The 15,330-nt window shown below is 61.6% G+C and overlaps 1 protein-coding gene across 1 annotated transcript; it reads right to left on the bottom strand.

Annotated features, from left to right (window-relative positions):
* Positions 1-6: 6 nt before the first annotated feature.
* Positions 7-13,013, bottom strand: LOC144739647 (tumor necrosis factor ligand superfamily member 13-like). Its single transcript, XM_078622577.1, has 6 exons — positions 12,544-13,013; positions 11,419-11,506; positions 8,118-8,168; positions 7,310-7,422; positions 5,364-5,493; positions 7-175 (listed from the first exon to the last, which is right to left on the bottom strand). Exons 1-6 carry the CDS (start codon positions 12,787-12,789, stop codon positions 63-65), a joined length of 741 nt encoding a protein of 246 aa, XP_078478703.1. The 5' UTR covers positions 12,790-13,013; the 3' UTR covers positions 7-62.
* Positions 13,014-15,330: the final 2,317 nt, after the last annotated feature.

Here is a 15,330-nt window from a genome sequence, read left to right as displayed (position 1 = left end):
CACGTGACCACCATGGCTGGGTCACGTGACCACCATGGCTGGGTCACGTGACCGTCGCGAGGTCACATGAGCTTCATGACACCGATGAAGGTGGAGTCGGCCTCCAGGCTGAGCGCGGAATCCTCGCGCGGGATCACCAGCTCCACCACGTCGCCCTTGTTCAGCTCCGCCATGCCTGGGGTCAACAACAACAACAACAACTAGGTCAACAACTAGGTCAACAACAAAGACAACAACAAAGTCAACAACAATGTCAACAAAAATGTCAACAAAAATGTGGGATCACCAGCTCCACCATGTCGCCCTTGTTCAGCTCCGCCGTGCCTGGGGTCAACAACAACAACAACTACGTCAACAACTAGGTCAACAACAAAGTCAACAACAACAAAGTCAACAACAACGTCGTCAACAACAACGCGGGATCACCAGCTCCACCATGTCTGTCACCAACGTCAACAACAACAACGTCAACGTCATCAATAACGTCAACAACAAGAACGTCAACAACGTCGACAACAAAGACAGCAACCACGTGTCCGTCTCTCCCCGTCTCCACCACTGTGTCTCCGTGTCTCTAGCGCCGTGTCTCCACCACCGTGTCTCCGTCTCGCCTTGTCTCCGTGTCTCCATCTCTCCGTGTCTCCGTGTCTCTACCGCCGTGTCTCTACCGCCGTGTCTCCGTCTCTCTGTGTCTCTAGCGCCATGTCTCCGTGTCTCTAGCGCTGTGTCTCCGTGTCTCCCTGTCTCTGTGTCTCTACCACCGTGTCTCCGTGTCTCCGTGTCTCCGTGTCTCTGTGTCCGTGTCGCCGTGTCTCTACCACCATGTCTCCGTGTCTCTAGCGCCGTGTCTCCGTGTCTCCGTGTCTCTAGCGCTGTGTCTCCGTGTCTCCCTGTCTCTGTGTCTCTACCACCGTGTCTCCGTGTCTCCGTGTCTCCGTGTCTCTGTGTCCGTCTCTCCGTGTCTCTACCGCCATGTCTCCGTGTCTCCGTGTCTCTAGCGCTGTGTCTCCGTGTCTCCCTGTCTCTGTGTCTCTACCGCCGTGTCTCCGTGTCTCTGTGTCTCTAGCGCTGTGTCTCCGTGTCTCCGTGTCTCTGTGTCTCTGTGTCCGTGTCTCCGTGTCTCTACCACCGTGTCTCCGTGTCTCCGTGTCTCCGTGTCTCTGTGTCCGTGTCTCCGTGTCTCCGTGTCTCCGTGTCTCTACCACCGTCTCTCCGTGTCTCCGTGTCTCTGTGTCTCTAGCGCTGTGTCTCCGTGTCTCCGTGTCTCTACCGCCATGTCCCCGTGTCTCTGTGTCTCCGTGTCTCCGTGCCTCTACCGCCGTGTCCCCGTGTCTCTGTGTCTCCGTGTCTCCGTGCCTCTACCGCCATGTCTCCGTGTCTCCGTGTCTCCGTGTCTCTACCGCCGTGTCCCCGTGTCTCCGTGTCTCCGTGTCTCTACCGCCGTGTCCCCGTGTCTCCGTGTCTCCGTGTCTCTACCGCCGTGTCCCCGTGTCTCCGTGTCTCCGTGTCTTTACCGCCGTGTCCCCGTGTCTCTGTGTCTCCGTGTCTCCGTGCCTCTACCGCCGTGTCCCCGTGTCTCCGTGTCTCCGTGTCTCCGTGTCTCTACCGCCGTGTCCCCGTGTCTCCGTGTCTCCGTGTCTCTACCGCCATGTCTCCGTGTCTCCGTGTCTCCGTGTCTCCGTGTCTCCGTGTCTCTAGCGCCGTGTCTCCGTGTCTCCGTGTCTCCGTGTCTCTAGCGCCGTGTCTCCGTGTCTCCGTGTCTCTAGCGCCGTGTCTCCGTGTCTCCGTGTCTCTAGCGCCGTGTCTCCGTGTCTCCGTGTCTCCGTGTCTCTAGCGCCGTGTCTCCGTGTCTCCCTGTCTCTGTGTCTCTACCGCCGTGTCTCCGTGTCTCCGTGTCTCTACCACCGTCTCTCCGTGTCTCCGTGTCTCCGTGTCTCTACCACCGTGTCTCCGTGTCTCCGTGTCTCTACCGCCGTGTCTCCGTGTCTCCGTGTCTCTACCGCCGTGTCTCCGTGTCTCCGTGTCTCTAGCGCCGTGTCTCCGTGTCTCCCTGTCTCTGTGTCTCTACCGCCATGTCTCCGTGTCTCCGTGTCTCTACCACCGTCTCTCTGTGTCTCCGTGTCTCCGTGTCTCTACCACCGTCTCTCTGTGTCTCCGTGTCTCCGTGTCTCTACCACCGTGTCTCCGTGTCTCCGTGTCTCTACCACCGTCTCTCTGTGTCTCCGTGTCTCCGTGTCTCTACCACCGTGTCTCCGTGTCTCCGTGTCTCTACCACCGTCTCTCTGTGTCTCCGTGTCTCCGTGTCTCTACCACCGTCTCTCCGTGTCTCCGTGTCTCTACCACCGTCTCTCTGTGTCTCCGTGTCTCCGTGTCTCCGTGTCTCTACCACCGTTTCTCCGTGTCTCCGTGTCTCTACCACCGTCTCTCCGTGTCTCCGTGTCTCCGTGTCTCTAGCGCTGTGTCTCCGTGTCTCCCTGTCTCTGTGTCTCTACCGCCGTGTCTCCGTGTCTCTACCACCGTCTCTCTGTGTCTCCGTGTCTCCGTGTCTCCGTGTCTCTACCACCGTCTCTCCGTGTCTCCGTGTCTCTACCGCCATGTCTCCGTGTCTCCGTGTCTCCGTGTCTCTACCGCCATGTCTCCGTGTCTCCGTGTCTCTACCACCGTCTCTCTGTGTCTCCGTGTCTCCGTGTCTCTACCGCCATGTCTCCGTGTCTCCGTGTCTCTACCACCGTCTCTCCGTGTCTCCGTGTCTCTAGCGCTGTGTCTCCGTGTCTCCGTGTCTCTAGCGTCATGTCTCCGTGTCTCTACCACCGTCTCTCTGTGTCTCCGTGTCTCCGTGTCTCTAGCGCTGTGTCTCCGTGTCTCCGTGTCTCTAGCGTCATGTCTCCGTGTCTCTACCACCGTCTCTCTGTGTCTCCGTGTCTCCGTGTCTCTAGCGCCGTGTCTCCGTGTCTCCGTGTCTCTACCACCGTCTCTCCGTGTCTCCGTGTCTCTACCACCGTCTCTCTGTGTCTCCGTGTCTCCGTGTCTCTACCACCGTCTCTCCGTGTCTCCGTGTCTCTAGCGCCATGTCTCCGTGTCTCTACCACCGTCTCTCCGTGTCTCCGTGTCTCTAGCGCCATGTCTCCGTGTCTCCGTCTCTCCGTGTCTCTACCGCCGTGTCTCCGTGTCTCTACCACCGTCTCTCCGTCTCTCCGTGTCTCTAGCGCCATGTCTCCGTGTCTCTACCACCGTCTCTCTGTGTCTCCGTGTCTCCGTGTCTCTAGCGCCGTGTCTCCGTGTCTCCGTGTCTCTACCACCGTCTCTCCGTGTCTCCGTGTCTCTACAACCGTCTCTCTGTGTCTCCGTGTCTCTAGCGCCATGTCTCCGTGTCTCCGTGTCTCTACCACCGTCTCTCCGTGTCTCCGTGTCTCTACCACCGTCTCTCTGTGTCTCCGTGTCTCTAGCGCCATGTCTCCGTGTCTCCGTGTCTCTACCACCGTCTCTCTGTGTCTCCGTGTCTCTAGCGCCGTGTCTCCGTGTCTCCGTGTCTCTACCACCGTCTCTCCGTGTCTCCGTGTCTCTACCACCGTCTCTCCGTGTCTCCGTGTCTCTAGCGCCATGTCTCCGTGTCTCTACCACCGTCTCTCCGTGTCTCCGTGTCTCTAGCGCCATGTCTCCGTGTCTCCGTCTCTCCGTGTCTCTACCGCCGTGTCTCCGTGTCTCTACCACCGTCTCTCCGTCTCTCCGTGTCTCTAGCGCCATGTCTCCGTGTCTCTACCACCGTCTCTCCGTGTCTCCGTGTCTCTAGCGCCATGTCTCCGTGTCTCCGTCTCTCCGTGTCTCTACCGCCGTGTCTCCGTGTTTCTACCACCGTCTCTCCGTCTCTCCGTGTCTCTAGCGCCATGTCTCCGTGTCTCTACCACCGTCTCTCCGTGTCTCCGTGTCTCTACCACCGTCTCTCCGTGTCTCCGTGTCTCTAGCGCTGTGTCTCCGTGTCTCCGTGTCTCTAGCGTCATGTCTCCGTGTCTCTACCACCGTCTCTCTGTGTCTCCGTGTCTCCGTGTCTCTAGCGCTGTGTCTCCGTGTCTCCGTGTCTCTAGCGTCATGTCTCCGTGTCTCTACCACCGTCTCTCTGTGTCTCCGTGTCTCCGTGTCTCTAGCGCCGTGTCTCCGTGTCTCCGTGTCTCTACCACCGTGTCTCCATGTCTCCGTGTCTCTACCACCGTCTCTCTGTGTCTCCGTGTCTCCGTGTCTCTACCACCGTCTCTCCGTGTCTCCGTGTCTCTACCACCGTCTCTCCGTGTCTCCGTGTCTCTACCACCGTGTCTCCATGTCTCCGTGTCTCTACCACCGTCTCTCCGTGTCTCCGTGTCTCTACCACCGTGTCTCCGTGTCTCTACCACCGTGTCTCCGTGTCTCCGTGTCTCTACCACCGTGTCTCCGTGTCTCCGTGTCTCTACCACCGTCTCTCCGTGTCTCCGTGTCTCTACCACCGTGTCTCCGTGTCTCCGTGTCTCTACCACCGTGTCTCCGTGTCTCCCTGTCTCTGTGTCTCTACCGCCGTGTCTCCGTGTCTCCGTGTCTCTACCACCGTGTCTCCGTGTCTCCGTGTCTCTACCACCGTCTCTCCGTGTCTCCGTGTCTCTACCACCGTGTCTCCGTGTCTCCGTGTCTCCGTGTCTCTACCACCGTGTCTCCGTGTCTCCGTGTCTCTACCACCGTCTCTCCGTGTCTCCGTGTCTCTACCACCGTCTCTCTGTGTCTCCGTGTCTCCGTGTCTCTACCACCGTGTCTCCGTGTCTCCCTGTCTCTGTGTCTCTACCGCCGTGTCTCCGTGTCTCCGTGTCTCTACCACCGTGTCTCCGTGTCTCCGTGTCTCTACCACCGTGTCTCCGTGTCTCCGTGTCTCTACCACCGTCTCTCCATGTCTCCGTGTCTCTAGCGCCGTGTCTCCGTGTCTCTATCACCGTCTCTCCGTGTCTCCGTGTCTCTAGCGCCATGTCTCCGTGTCTCTATCACCGTCTCTCCGTGTCTCCGTGTCTCTAGCGCCGTGTCTCCGTGTCTCTATCACCGTCTCTCCGTGTCTCCGTGTCTCTACCGCCATGTCTCCGTGTCTCCGTGTCTCCGTGTCTCTAGCGCCGTGTCTCCGTGTCTCTACCACCGTCTCTCCGTGTCTCCGTGTCTCTAGCGCCGTGTCTCCGTGTCTCCGTGTCTCTACCGCCATGTCTCCGTGTCTCTACCACCGTGTCTCTACCACCGTCTCTCCGTGTCTCTGTGTCTCTGTGTCTCCGTGTCTCCGTGTCTCTACCACCGTCTCTCCGTGTCTCTGTGTCTCCGTGTCTCCGTGTCTCTAGCGCCGCGTCTCCGTGTCTCCGCCTCACCGGCGGTGTAGCAGGAGTTGTTGGGCTCCTTCTCCGGCATGTTCTGCATGCAGCGGAAGAGCGCCACCTTGCTGTGAGCGCCTCGCCGCACGATGTGACCCATCACGAACGTGGGGTCACTGAACAGCACCTGCTCACCACCACCACCACCACCGCAGGGGCAACACCACCACCACCACCGCAGGGTCAACAACACCACCACCACCACCACCACCGCAGGGTCAATAACACCACCACCACCACCACCACCACCGCAGGGTCAATAACACCACCACCACCGCAGGGTCAACAACACCACCACCACCACCACCGCAGGGTCAATAACACCACCACCACCACCACCACCACCGCAGGGTCAATAACACCACCACCACCACCACCGCAGGGTCAACAACACCACCACCACCACCGCAGGGTCAACAACATCATCACCACCACCACAGGGTCAACAACACCACCACCACAGGGTCAACAACACCACCACCGCAGGGTCAACAACATCATCACCACCACCGCCACCACCACCATCACCACCGTAGGGTCAACAACATCATCACCACCACCACCACCAACGCAGGGTCAACAACACCACCACGACCACAGGGTCAACAACAACACCACCATCGCCACCACCACCACCGCAGGGTCAACATCAACACCACCACCACCATCGCCACCACCACCATTGCAGTGCCAACACCACCACCACCACCGCAGGGTCACCGCCGCCACCACCACCACCATGGGGTCACAGGTCACAACCTCCACCATGGGGTCACAGGTCACAACCTCCACCATGGGGTCACACTTCACAGGGTCACAACCTCCACCATGGGGTCACAGGTCACACGGCCACAACCTCCACCATGGGGTCACAGGTCACAGGGTCACAACCTCCACCATGGGGTCACAGGTCACAGGACACAACCTCCACCATGGGGTCACAGGTCACACGGCCACAACCTGAACTAGAGCCTGGGCCAAGTCCAGCTTAGTGCAGGGGTTAGGGTAGGGGGTAGGGGGAGGGGAGGGGCTAGGGGAGGGGCTAGGGGGAGGGGAAAGGGTAGGGGGTAAGGGAGGGGCTAGGGGAGGGGGTAGGAGGGGTAGGGGAAGGGTAGGGGGGGGGGTTAGGGGAGGAGTTAGGGGAGGGGTTAGGGGAGGGGGTAGGGGCTAGGGTAGGGGGGGAGGGGGTAGGAGGAGGGGTAGGGGGAGAGGTAGGGGTAAGGGGTAGGGGGTAGGGGAGGGGTTAGCGGGGAGGGGTTAGCTGAGGGGGTAGGGTAGGGGGTCGGAAAAGGGGTAGGGGTAGGGTTGGGGGTTGTGGGAGAGGGTAGGGGAGGAGTTGGGGGGGGTTAGGGGAAGGGGAGGGGCTAGGGGGTTAGTTGAGGTGTGAGGCCGGGCGGAGAATTGGGGGACGGTGGTGGAGGTTGCGCGTGGGTTGCGTGTGGGTTGTGTGTGAGTTGTGTGTGAGTTGCGTGTGGGTTGCGTGTGAGTTGTGTGGAGGTTGCTTGTGGGTTGCGTGTGGGTTGCGTGTGAGTTGCGTGGAGGTTGCGTGTGGAGGTTGCTTGTGGGTTGCGTGTGGGTTGCGTGTGGGTTGCGTGTGGGTTGCGTGTGGGTTGCGTGGCGATTGCACGTGTGGGTTGCGCGTGGGTTGCGCGTGGGTTGTGCGTGGGTTGCGCGTGGGTTGCGCCTGGGTTGTGCATGGGTTGCGCATGGGTTGCGCGTGGGTTGCGCGTGGGTTGCGTGTGAGTTGCGTGTGAGTTGTGTGTGAGTTGCGTGTGGGTTAAGTGTGGGTTGCGTGTGGGTTGTGCGTGGGTTGCGAGTGGTTGCGTGTGGGTTGCGCGTGGGTTGCGAGTGGTTGCGCGTGGGTTGCGCGTGGGTTGCGAGTGGTTGCGTGTGGGTTGCGCGCGGGTTGCGCGAGTTGCGTGTGGGTTGCGCGTGGGTTGCACCTGGCTGTAGATGAAGTAGGATCCGCGCTCGTGCACGTGGATGGCGTTCTCCCGCAGGCTCAGCGCGTCGCCCTTCTTCAGGCCCAGCTCCCACTGGATGCGCGTCTCGTCGTCTTCAGCGGAGACACGCGGGGGGACACGTGAAGACACGGGGACAGATGGAGACACGCGGAGACATGCGGAGACACGTGGGGGGACACGTTGAGACACGTGGAGACACGTGGAGACACATGGAGACACGTTGAGACACACGTGGAGACACGTTGAGACACATGGAGACACGGGGGGACACACGTGGAGACACGTGGAGACACACGTGGAGACACGTTGAGACACGTGGAGACACGTTGAGACACATGGAGACACGGGGGGACACACGTGCAGACACGTTGAGACACGTGGAGACACGTGGAGACACACGTGGGGACACGCGGAGACACGTGGAGACACGTGGAGACAAACGGAGACACGCGGAGGGACACGGGGACACGCGGGGGGACACGCAGGGGGACACGCAGGGACGTGAATGCACATGAGGACACCGTGATGATGTTGATGATGTTGACGATGATTTTGTTGACGATGATGTTATTAACGATGTTGTTTGAGGTTGTTGACGATGTTGATTATATTGTTGACGATGACGATGATGTTGTTGACGATGTTGTTGATGTTGTTTACGATGTTGATGATGTTAACGATGTGTGTGACGATGTTGATGACGATGTTGACGATGTTGTTGACGATGTTGTTGACGATGTTGTTGACGATGTTGATGATGTTGACGATGTTGACGATGTGTGCTCACCTTTGCTGTCCAGATTTGGCCCGGGTTTGAGGTGAATGTAGCTTTGTGTCTCTGTGGACAGACACACAGAGTCAGCCCGTGTCTCCCCGTGTCTCCCCGTGTCTCCGCCGTGTCTCCCCGTGTCTCCCCGTGTCTCCCCGTGTCTCCCCGTGTCTCCCCGTGTCTCCGCCGTGTCTCCCCGTGTCTCCCCGTGTCTCCCCCGTGTCTCCCCGTGTCTCCCCGTGTCTCCCCCGTGTCTCCCCGTGTCTCCCCGTGTCTCCCCGTGTCTCCCCGTGTCTCCGCCGTGTCTCCTCGTGTCTCCCCGTGTCTCCGCCGTGTCACCCCGTGTCTCCGCCGTGTCTCCCCGTGTCTCCCCGTGTCTCCCCGTGTCTCCGCCGTGTCTCCGCCGTGTCTCCGCGTGTCTCCCCGTGTCTCCCCGTGTCTCCGCCGTGTCTCCCCGTGTCTCCCCGTGTCTCCCCGTGTCTCCGCCGTGTCTCCCCGTGTCTCCCCGTGTCTCCCCGTGTTTCCCCGTGTCTCCCCCTTGTCTCCCCGTGTCTCCCCGTGTCTCCCCCGTGTCTCCCCGTGTCTCCCCGTGTCTCCCCGTGTCTCCCCGTGTCTCCGCCGTGTCTCCCCGTGTCTCCCCGTGTCTCCCCCGTGTCTCCCCGTGTCTCCCCGTGTCTCCCCCGTGTCTCCCCGTGTCTCCGCCGTGTCTCCCCGTGTCTCCCCGTGTCTCCCCGTGTCTCCGCCGTGTCTCCCCGTGTCTCCCCGTGTCTCCGCCGTGTCACCCCGTGTCTCCGCCGTGTCTCCCCGTGTCTTCCCGTGTCTCCGCCGTGTCTCCGCCGTGTCTCCGCGTGTCTCCCCGTGTCTCCCCGTGTCTCCCCGTGTCTCCGCCGTGTCTCCCCGTGTCTCCCCGTGTCTCCGCCGTGTCTCCCCGTGTCTCCCCGTGTCTCCCCGTGTCTCCCCGTGTCTCCCCCTTGTCTCCCCGTGTCTCCCCGTGTCTCCCCGTGTCTCCCCGTGTCTCCCCCGTGTCTCCCCGTGTCTCCCCCGTGTCTCCCCGTGTCTCCCCGTGTCTCCCCGTGTCTCCCCGTGTCTCACCGTGTCTCCCCGTGTCTCCCCGTGTCTCCCCCGTGTCTCCCCCGTGTCTCCCCGTGTCTCTCCGTGTCTCCCCCCGTGTCTCCCCGTGTCTCCCCTGTGTCTCCCCCGTGTCTCCCCGTGTCTCCCCCGTGTCTCCCCCCGTGTCTCCCCGTGTCTCCCCGTGTCTCCCCGTGTCTCCCCCGTGTCTCCCCGTGTCTCACCGTGTCTCCCCGTGTCTCCCCCGTGTCTCCCCGTGTCTCCCCCGTGTCTCCCCGTGTCTCCCCGTGTCTCCCCGTGTCTCCCCGTGTCTCCCCCGTGTCTCCCCGTGTCTCACCGTGTCTCCCCGTGTCTCCCCCGTGTCTCCCCCGTGTCTCCCCCCGTGTCTCCCTGTGTCTCCGCCGTGTCTCCGCGTGTCTCCCCGTGTCTCCCCGTGTCTCCCCGTGTCTCCGCGTGTCTTCCCATGTCTCCCCGTGTCTCCCCGTGTCACCCCGTGTCTCCCCCGTGTCTCCCCCCGTGTCTCCCCGTGTCTCCCCGTGTCTCCCCGTGTCTCTGCGTGTCTCCCCGTGTCTCCCCGTGTCTCCCCGTGTCACCCCGTGTCTCCCCCTTGTCTCCCCGTGTCTCCCTCGTGTCTCCCCGTATCTACGCCGTGTCTCCCCGTGTCTCCCCGTGTCTACGCCGTGTCTCCCCGTGTCTCTCCCCGTGTCTCACCGTGTCTCCCCGTGTCTCCCCGTGTCCCCCGTGTCTCCCCGTGTCTCCCCGTGTCTCCCCGTGTCTCCCTGTGTCTCCCCGTGTCTCACCGTGTCTCCCCGTATCTCCCCGTGTCTCACCGTGTCTCCCCGTGTCTCCCCGTGTCTCCCCGTGTCTCACCGTGTCTCCCCGTATCTCCCCGTGTCTCCCCGTGTCTCACCGTGTCTCCCCGTATCTCCCCGTATCTCCCCTGTGTCTCCCCCCGTGTCTCCCCGTGTCTCCCCGTGTCTCCCTGTGTCTCCCCGTGTCTCCGCGTGTCTCCCCGTGTCTCCCCGTGTCTCCCCGTGTCTCACCGTGTCTCCCCGTGTCACCCCGTGTCTCCCCCTTGTCTCCCCGTGTCTCCCCCGTGTCTCCCCGTATCTACGCCGTGTCTCCCCGTGTCTCCTCGTGTCTCCCCCGTGTCTACGCCGTGTCTCCCCGTGTCTCTCCCCGTGTCTCACCGTGTCTCCCCGTGTCTCCCCGTGTCTCCCCGTGTCTCCCCGTGTCTCCCCGTGTCTCCCCCGTGTCTCCCCGTGTCTCCCCGTGTCTCCCCCGTGTCTCCCCGTGTCTCCCCGTGTCTCCCCGTGTCTCCCCGTGTCTCCCCCGTGTCTCCCCGTGTCTCCCCGTGTCTCCCCCGTGTCTCCCCGTGTCTCCCCGTGTCTCCCCCGTGTCTCCCCCGTATCTCCCCGTGTCTCCCCGTGTCTCCCCGTGTCTCCCCCTTGTCTCCCCCGTATCTCCCCGTGTCTCCCCGTATCTCCCCCGTGTCTCCCCGTGTCTCCCCGTGTCTCCCCCGTGTCTCCCCGTGTCTCCCCGTATCTCCCCCGTGTCTCCCCGTGTCTCCCCGTGTCTCCCCGTGTCTCCCCGTGTCTCCCCCGTGTCTCCCCGTGTCTCCCCGTATCTCCCCCGTGTCTCCCCGTGTCTCCCCGTGTCTCCCCGTGTCTCCCCGTGTCTCCCCCGTGTCTCCCCCGTGTCTCCCCGTGTCTCCCCCGTATCTCCCCGTGTCTCCCCGTGTCTCCCCGTGTCTCCCCGTGTCTCCCCGTGTCTCCCCGTATCTCCCCGTGTCTCCCCGTGTCTCCCCGTGTCTCCCCGTATCTCCCCGTGTCTCCCCGTGTCTCACCGTGTCTCCCCGTATCTCCCCGTGTCTCCCCGTGTCTCCCCGTGTCTCCCCGTGTCTCCCCGTGTCTCCCCGTGTCTCCCCGTGTCTCCCCGTGTCTCACCGTGTCTCCCCGTATCTCCCCGTGTCTCCCCGTGTCTCACCGTGTCTCCCCGTATCTCCCCGTGTCTCCCCGTGTCTCCCCGTGTCTCCCCGTATCTCCCCGTGTCTCCCCGTGTCTCCCCGTATCTCCCCGTGTCTCCCTGTGTCTCCCCGTGTCTCCCCGTGTCTCCCCGTATCTCCTCGTGTCTTCCCGTGTAGTACCATACAGACTATATAGGACTACATAGGACTACATAGTACAATATATAGTACTATATAGTACCATACTGACTATATGGGACTAGGTAGTACTGTATGTAAACTCACTCTTCTTTGATCGCTTGCCTTCCCCTGTCGGGCTCCGGCGCGATCGGACCGGGACCCATCCGGAGCGAGCCACGGGGCCAGTAGCAGCCTGCCAAGGTGACATCACCAACATCAACATCACCACATCAACACCACCATCAACATCAACACCATCAACATCAACACCATCAACATCGACTTCATCATCACATCAACACCACCATCACCACCATCAACATCACCTTCAACATCAACACCATCAACATCAACACCATCAACATCAACATCATCAACATCATCAACATCACCAACATCAACATCAACACCATCAACATCAACACCACCATCAACATCAACATCACCATATCAACATCATCATCATCATCAACACTACCATCATCATCACCGTCATCACCATCAACATTACCATCGACATCAACATCACCACATCAACATCATCATCATCACATCACCATCAACACCACCATCACCACCATCAACATCAACATCACCATCAACACCATCATCACCATCATCATCAACATCAACATCACCAACATCAACATCACCATCAACATCACCATCAACATCACCATCAACATCACCAACATCAACATCACCATCAACATCAACACCACCATCAACATCAACACCAGCATCAACATCAACATCATCATCAACAACACCATCAACATCACCATCAACACCACCATCAACATCACCATCAACATCACCATCAACATCACCACCAACATCAACACCATCAACATCATCATCAACACCATCAACATCACCATCAACACCATCGACATCAACATCACCATCAACATCACCATCACCACACCCCACCCACCACACCCCACCCACCACACCCCACCTCCACCCACCTCCACCCACCACACCCCACCCCACCCACCACCCACCACCCCACCCACCACCCCCCACCCCACCACACCCCACCTCCACCCACCTCCACCCACCACCCACCCCACCCCACCCACCACCCACCCCACCCACCCCACCACCCACCCCACCCACCCCACCACACCCCACCTCCACCCACCTCCACCCACCACCCACCCCACCCACCACACCCCACCCCACCCCACCCACCACACCCAACCCCCCCCCCCAGACCCAACTCACCCTGGCATCGTCCGTGACCCCTTGACCCCTGGCACCGCCCCAGGCACCACTGGATGGGCCCCCCATTCGATCTCCGAGGCCCCCCACCTGAGCCCTGAGGGCCCCCAACTCGAGACGCAGCGAGCGAAGCTCTCCAGCCAAGATGGCCGCCAGGGTCAAGGACAAGGTCAAGGTTAAGGTCAATGCCAAGGTCAGGAGGAGCGCCGCCGTGGGGGCGCGGGGTCGGAGTGCCGGGGTCTCCAGCATGGTCGCGGTCGACCACCACCCTCCTCACCAGCTCCTCACCCACCCAGCTCCTCACCCACCCAGCTCCTCACCCAGCTCCTCACCCACCCAGCTCCTCACCCACCCAGCTCCTCACCCAGCTCCTCACCCACCCAGCTCCTCACCCAGCTCCTCACCCAGCTCCTCACCCAGCTCCTCACCCACCCAGCTCCTCACCCAGCTCCTCACCCAGCTCCTCACCCACCCAGCTCCTCACCCAGCTCCTCACCCACCCAGCTCCTCACCCAGCTCCTCACCCACCCAGCTCCTCACCCACCCAGCTCCTCACCAGCTCCTCACCCAGCTCCTCACCCAGCTCCTCACCCACCCAGCTCCTCACCCAGCTCCTCACCCAGCTCCTCACCCAGCTCCTCACCCACCCAGCTCCTCACCAGCTCCTCACCCAGCTCCTCACCCAGCTCCTCACCCAGCTCCTCACCCACCCAGCTCCTCACCCAGCTCCTCACCCAGCTCCTCACCCAGCTCCTCACCCACCCAGCTCCTCACCAGCTCCTCACCCAGCTCCTCACCCAGCTCCTCACCCACCCAGCTCCTCACCCACCCAGCTCTTCACCCAGCTCCTCACCCCGCTCCTCACCCAGCTCCTCACCCACCCAGCTCCTCACCCAGCTCCTCACCCACCCAGCTCCTCACCCACCCAGCTCCTCACCCAGCTCCTCACCCACCCAGCTCCTCACCCAGCTCCTCACCCAGCTCCCCACCCAGCTCCTCACCCACCCAGCTCCTCACCCACCCAGCTCCTCACCCAGCTCCTCACCCACCCAGCTCCTCACCCAGCTCCTCACCCAGCTCCTCACCCACCCAGCTCCTCACCCAGCTCCTCACCCAGCTCCTCACCCAGCTCCTCACCCAGCTCCTCACCCAGCTCCTCACCCACCCAGCTCCCTCCCTCCCTCCTGTCCCCGCCTCTCCTCCTCGCCCAGGTGTTCTTGGTGGGAGGGGTTCAAAGGTGATGCCCTAAAAACAACCGCACGCACACAACGAGATACTTACACTCAGACACCAATCAGCCCACCCAGCAATCAGCCCACCCACCAACCACCACACTCAGCAAGCACACCACTCACCAAGCACAACACCACACCTCGCACACAACACACACCACGCACACCACGCACACCATAACACGCTCACACCACATACACCACACACACACCACGCACACCATACCACTCACACACCACACACACCACGCACACCATACCACGCACACACCACACACACACACCACATACACCACGCACACACACGCCACACACACCATACCACACACACACCACACACACCACACACACCACGCCACGCACACCATACCACGCACACACCACACACACCAGACACACACACACACCACACACACACCACACACACACCAGACACACACACCACACACACACAAACCATACACAGGCACGAACACCACACAAACACCACATATACCACACACACCACACACACACACCACACACACCAAACACACACACCACACACACACACCACGCCCACACCACACACCAAACACGCACCACACACACCACACACACACACAGCAGGTGCCGTGGGTTGACTGCTGTGCCAGGCTAGGTGCAGGAGGAGGTCACGGGACAGACCCAGCAGGTGCCGTGGGTTGACTGCCGTGCCAGGCTAGGTGCAGGAGGAGGTCACGGGACAGACCCTGCAGGTGCCGTGGGTTGACTGCCGTGCCAGGCTAGGTGCAGGAGGAAGTCACGGGTCAGACCCAGCAGGTGCCGTGGGTTGACTGCCGTGCCAGGCTAGGTGCAGGAGGAGGTCACGGGACAGACCCTGCAGGTGCCGTGGGTTGACTGCGGTGCCAGGCTAGGTGCAGGAGGAGGTCACGGGTCAGACCCAGCAGGTGCCGTGGGTTGACTGCTGTGCCAGGCTAGGTGCAGGGGGAGGTCACGGGACAGACCCTGCAGGTGCCGTGGGTTGACTGCGGTGCCAGGCTAGGTGCAGGAGGAGGTCACGGGACAGACCCTGCAGGTGCCGTGGGTTGACTGCTGTGCCAGGCTAGGTGCAGGAGGAGGTCACGGGACAGACCCTGCAGGTGCCGTGGGTTGACTGCTGTGCCAGGCTAGGTGCAGGAGGAGGTCACGTGACAGACCCTGCAGGTGCCGTGGGTTGACTGCGGTGCCAGGCTAGGTGCAGGAGGAGGTCACTGGACAGACCCTGCAGGTGCCGTGGGTTGACTGCTGTGCCAGGCTAGGTGCAGGAGGAGGTCACGGGACAGACCCAGCAGGTGCCGTGGGTTGACTGCTGTGCCAGGCTAGGTGCAGGAGGAGGTCACGGGACAGACCCTGCAGGTGCCGTGGGTTGACTGCCGTGCCAGGCTAGGTGCAGGAGGAGGTCACGGGACAGACCCAGCAGGTGCCGTGGGTTGACTGCCGTGCCAGGCTAGGTGCAGGAGGAGGTCACGGGACAGACCCTGCAGGTGCCGTGGGTTGACTGCCGTGCCAGGCTAGGTGCAGGAGGAGGTCACGGGTC

Source organism: Lampetra planeri, unplaced genomic scaffold (assembly GCF_965212315.1).
Source record: "Lampetra planeri unplaced genomic scaffold, kcLamPlan1.2.h2 scaffold_1626, whole genome shotgun sequence".
Lineage (NCBI taxonomy): Eukaryota > Metazoa > Chordata > Hyperoartia > Petromyzontiformes > Petromyzontidae > Lampetra > Lampetra planeri.
Note: the sequence above shows the minus strand (reverse complement) of the source record. Positions and strands in the feature narration are given on the sequence as shown.

Excerpts from the sequence above, each read along its gene's own strand:
- LOC144739647 (XM_078622577.1), bottom strand. The coding sequence starts at position 12,789 with ATGCTGGAGACCCCGGCACTCCGACCCCGCGCCCCCACGGCGGCGCTC. Across the intron at positions 8,169-11,418 it reads AGGCAAGCGATCAAAGAAGA|AGACACAAAGCTACATTCAC; the intron begins GTGAGTTTACAT and ends GTCTGTCCACAG. Across the intron at positions 7,423-8,117 it reads GCCAAATCTGGACAGCAAAG|ACGACGAGACGCGCATCCAG; the intron begins GTGAGCACACAT and ends TCTCCGCTGAAG.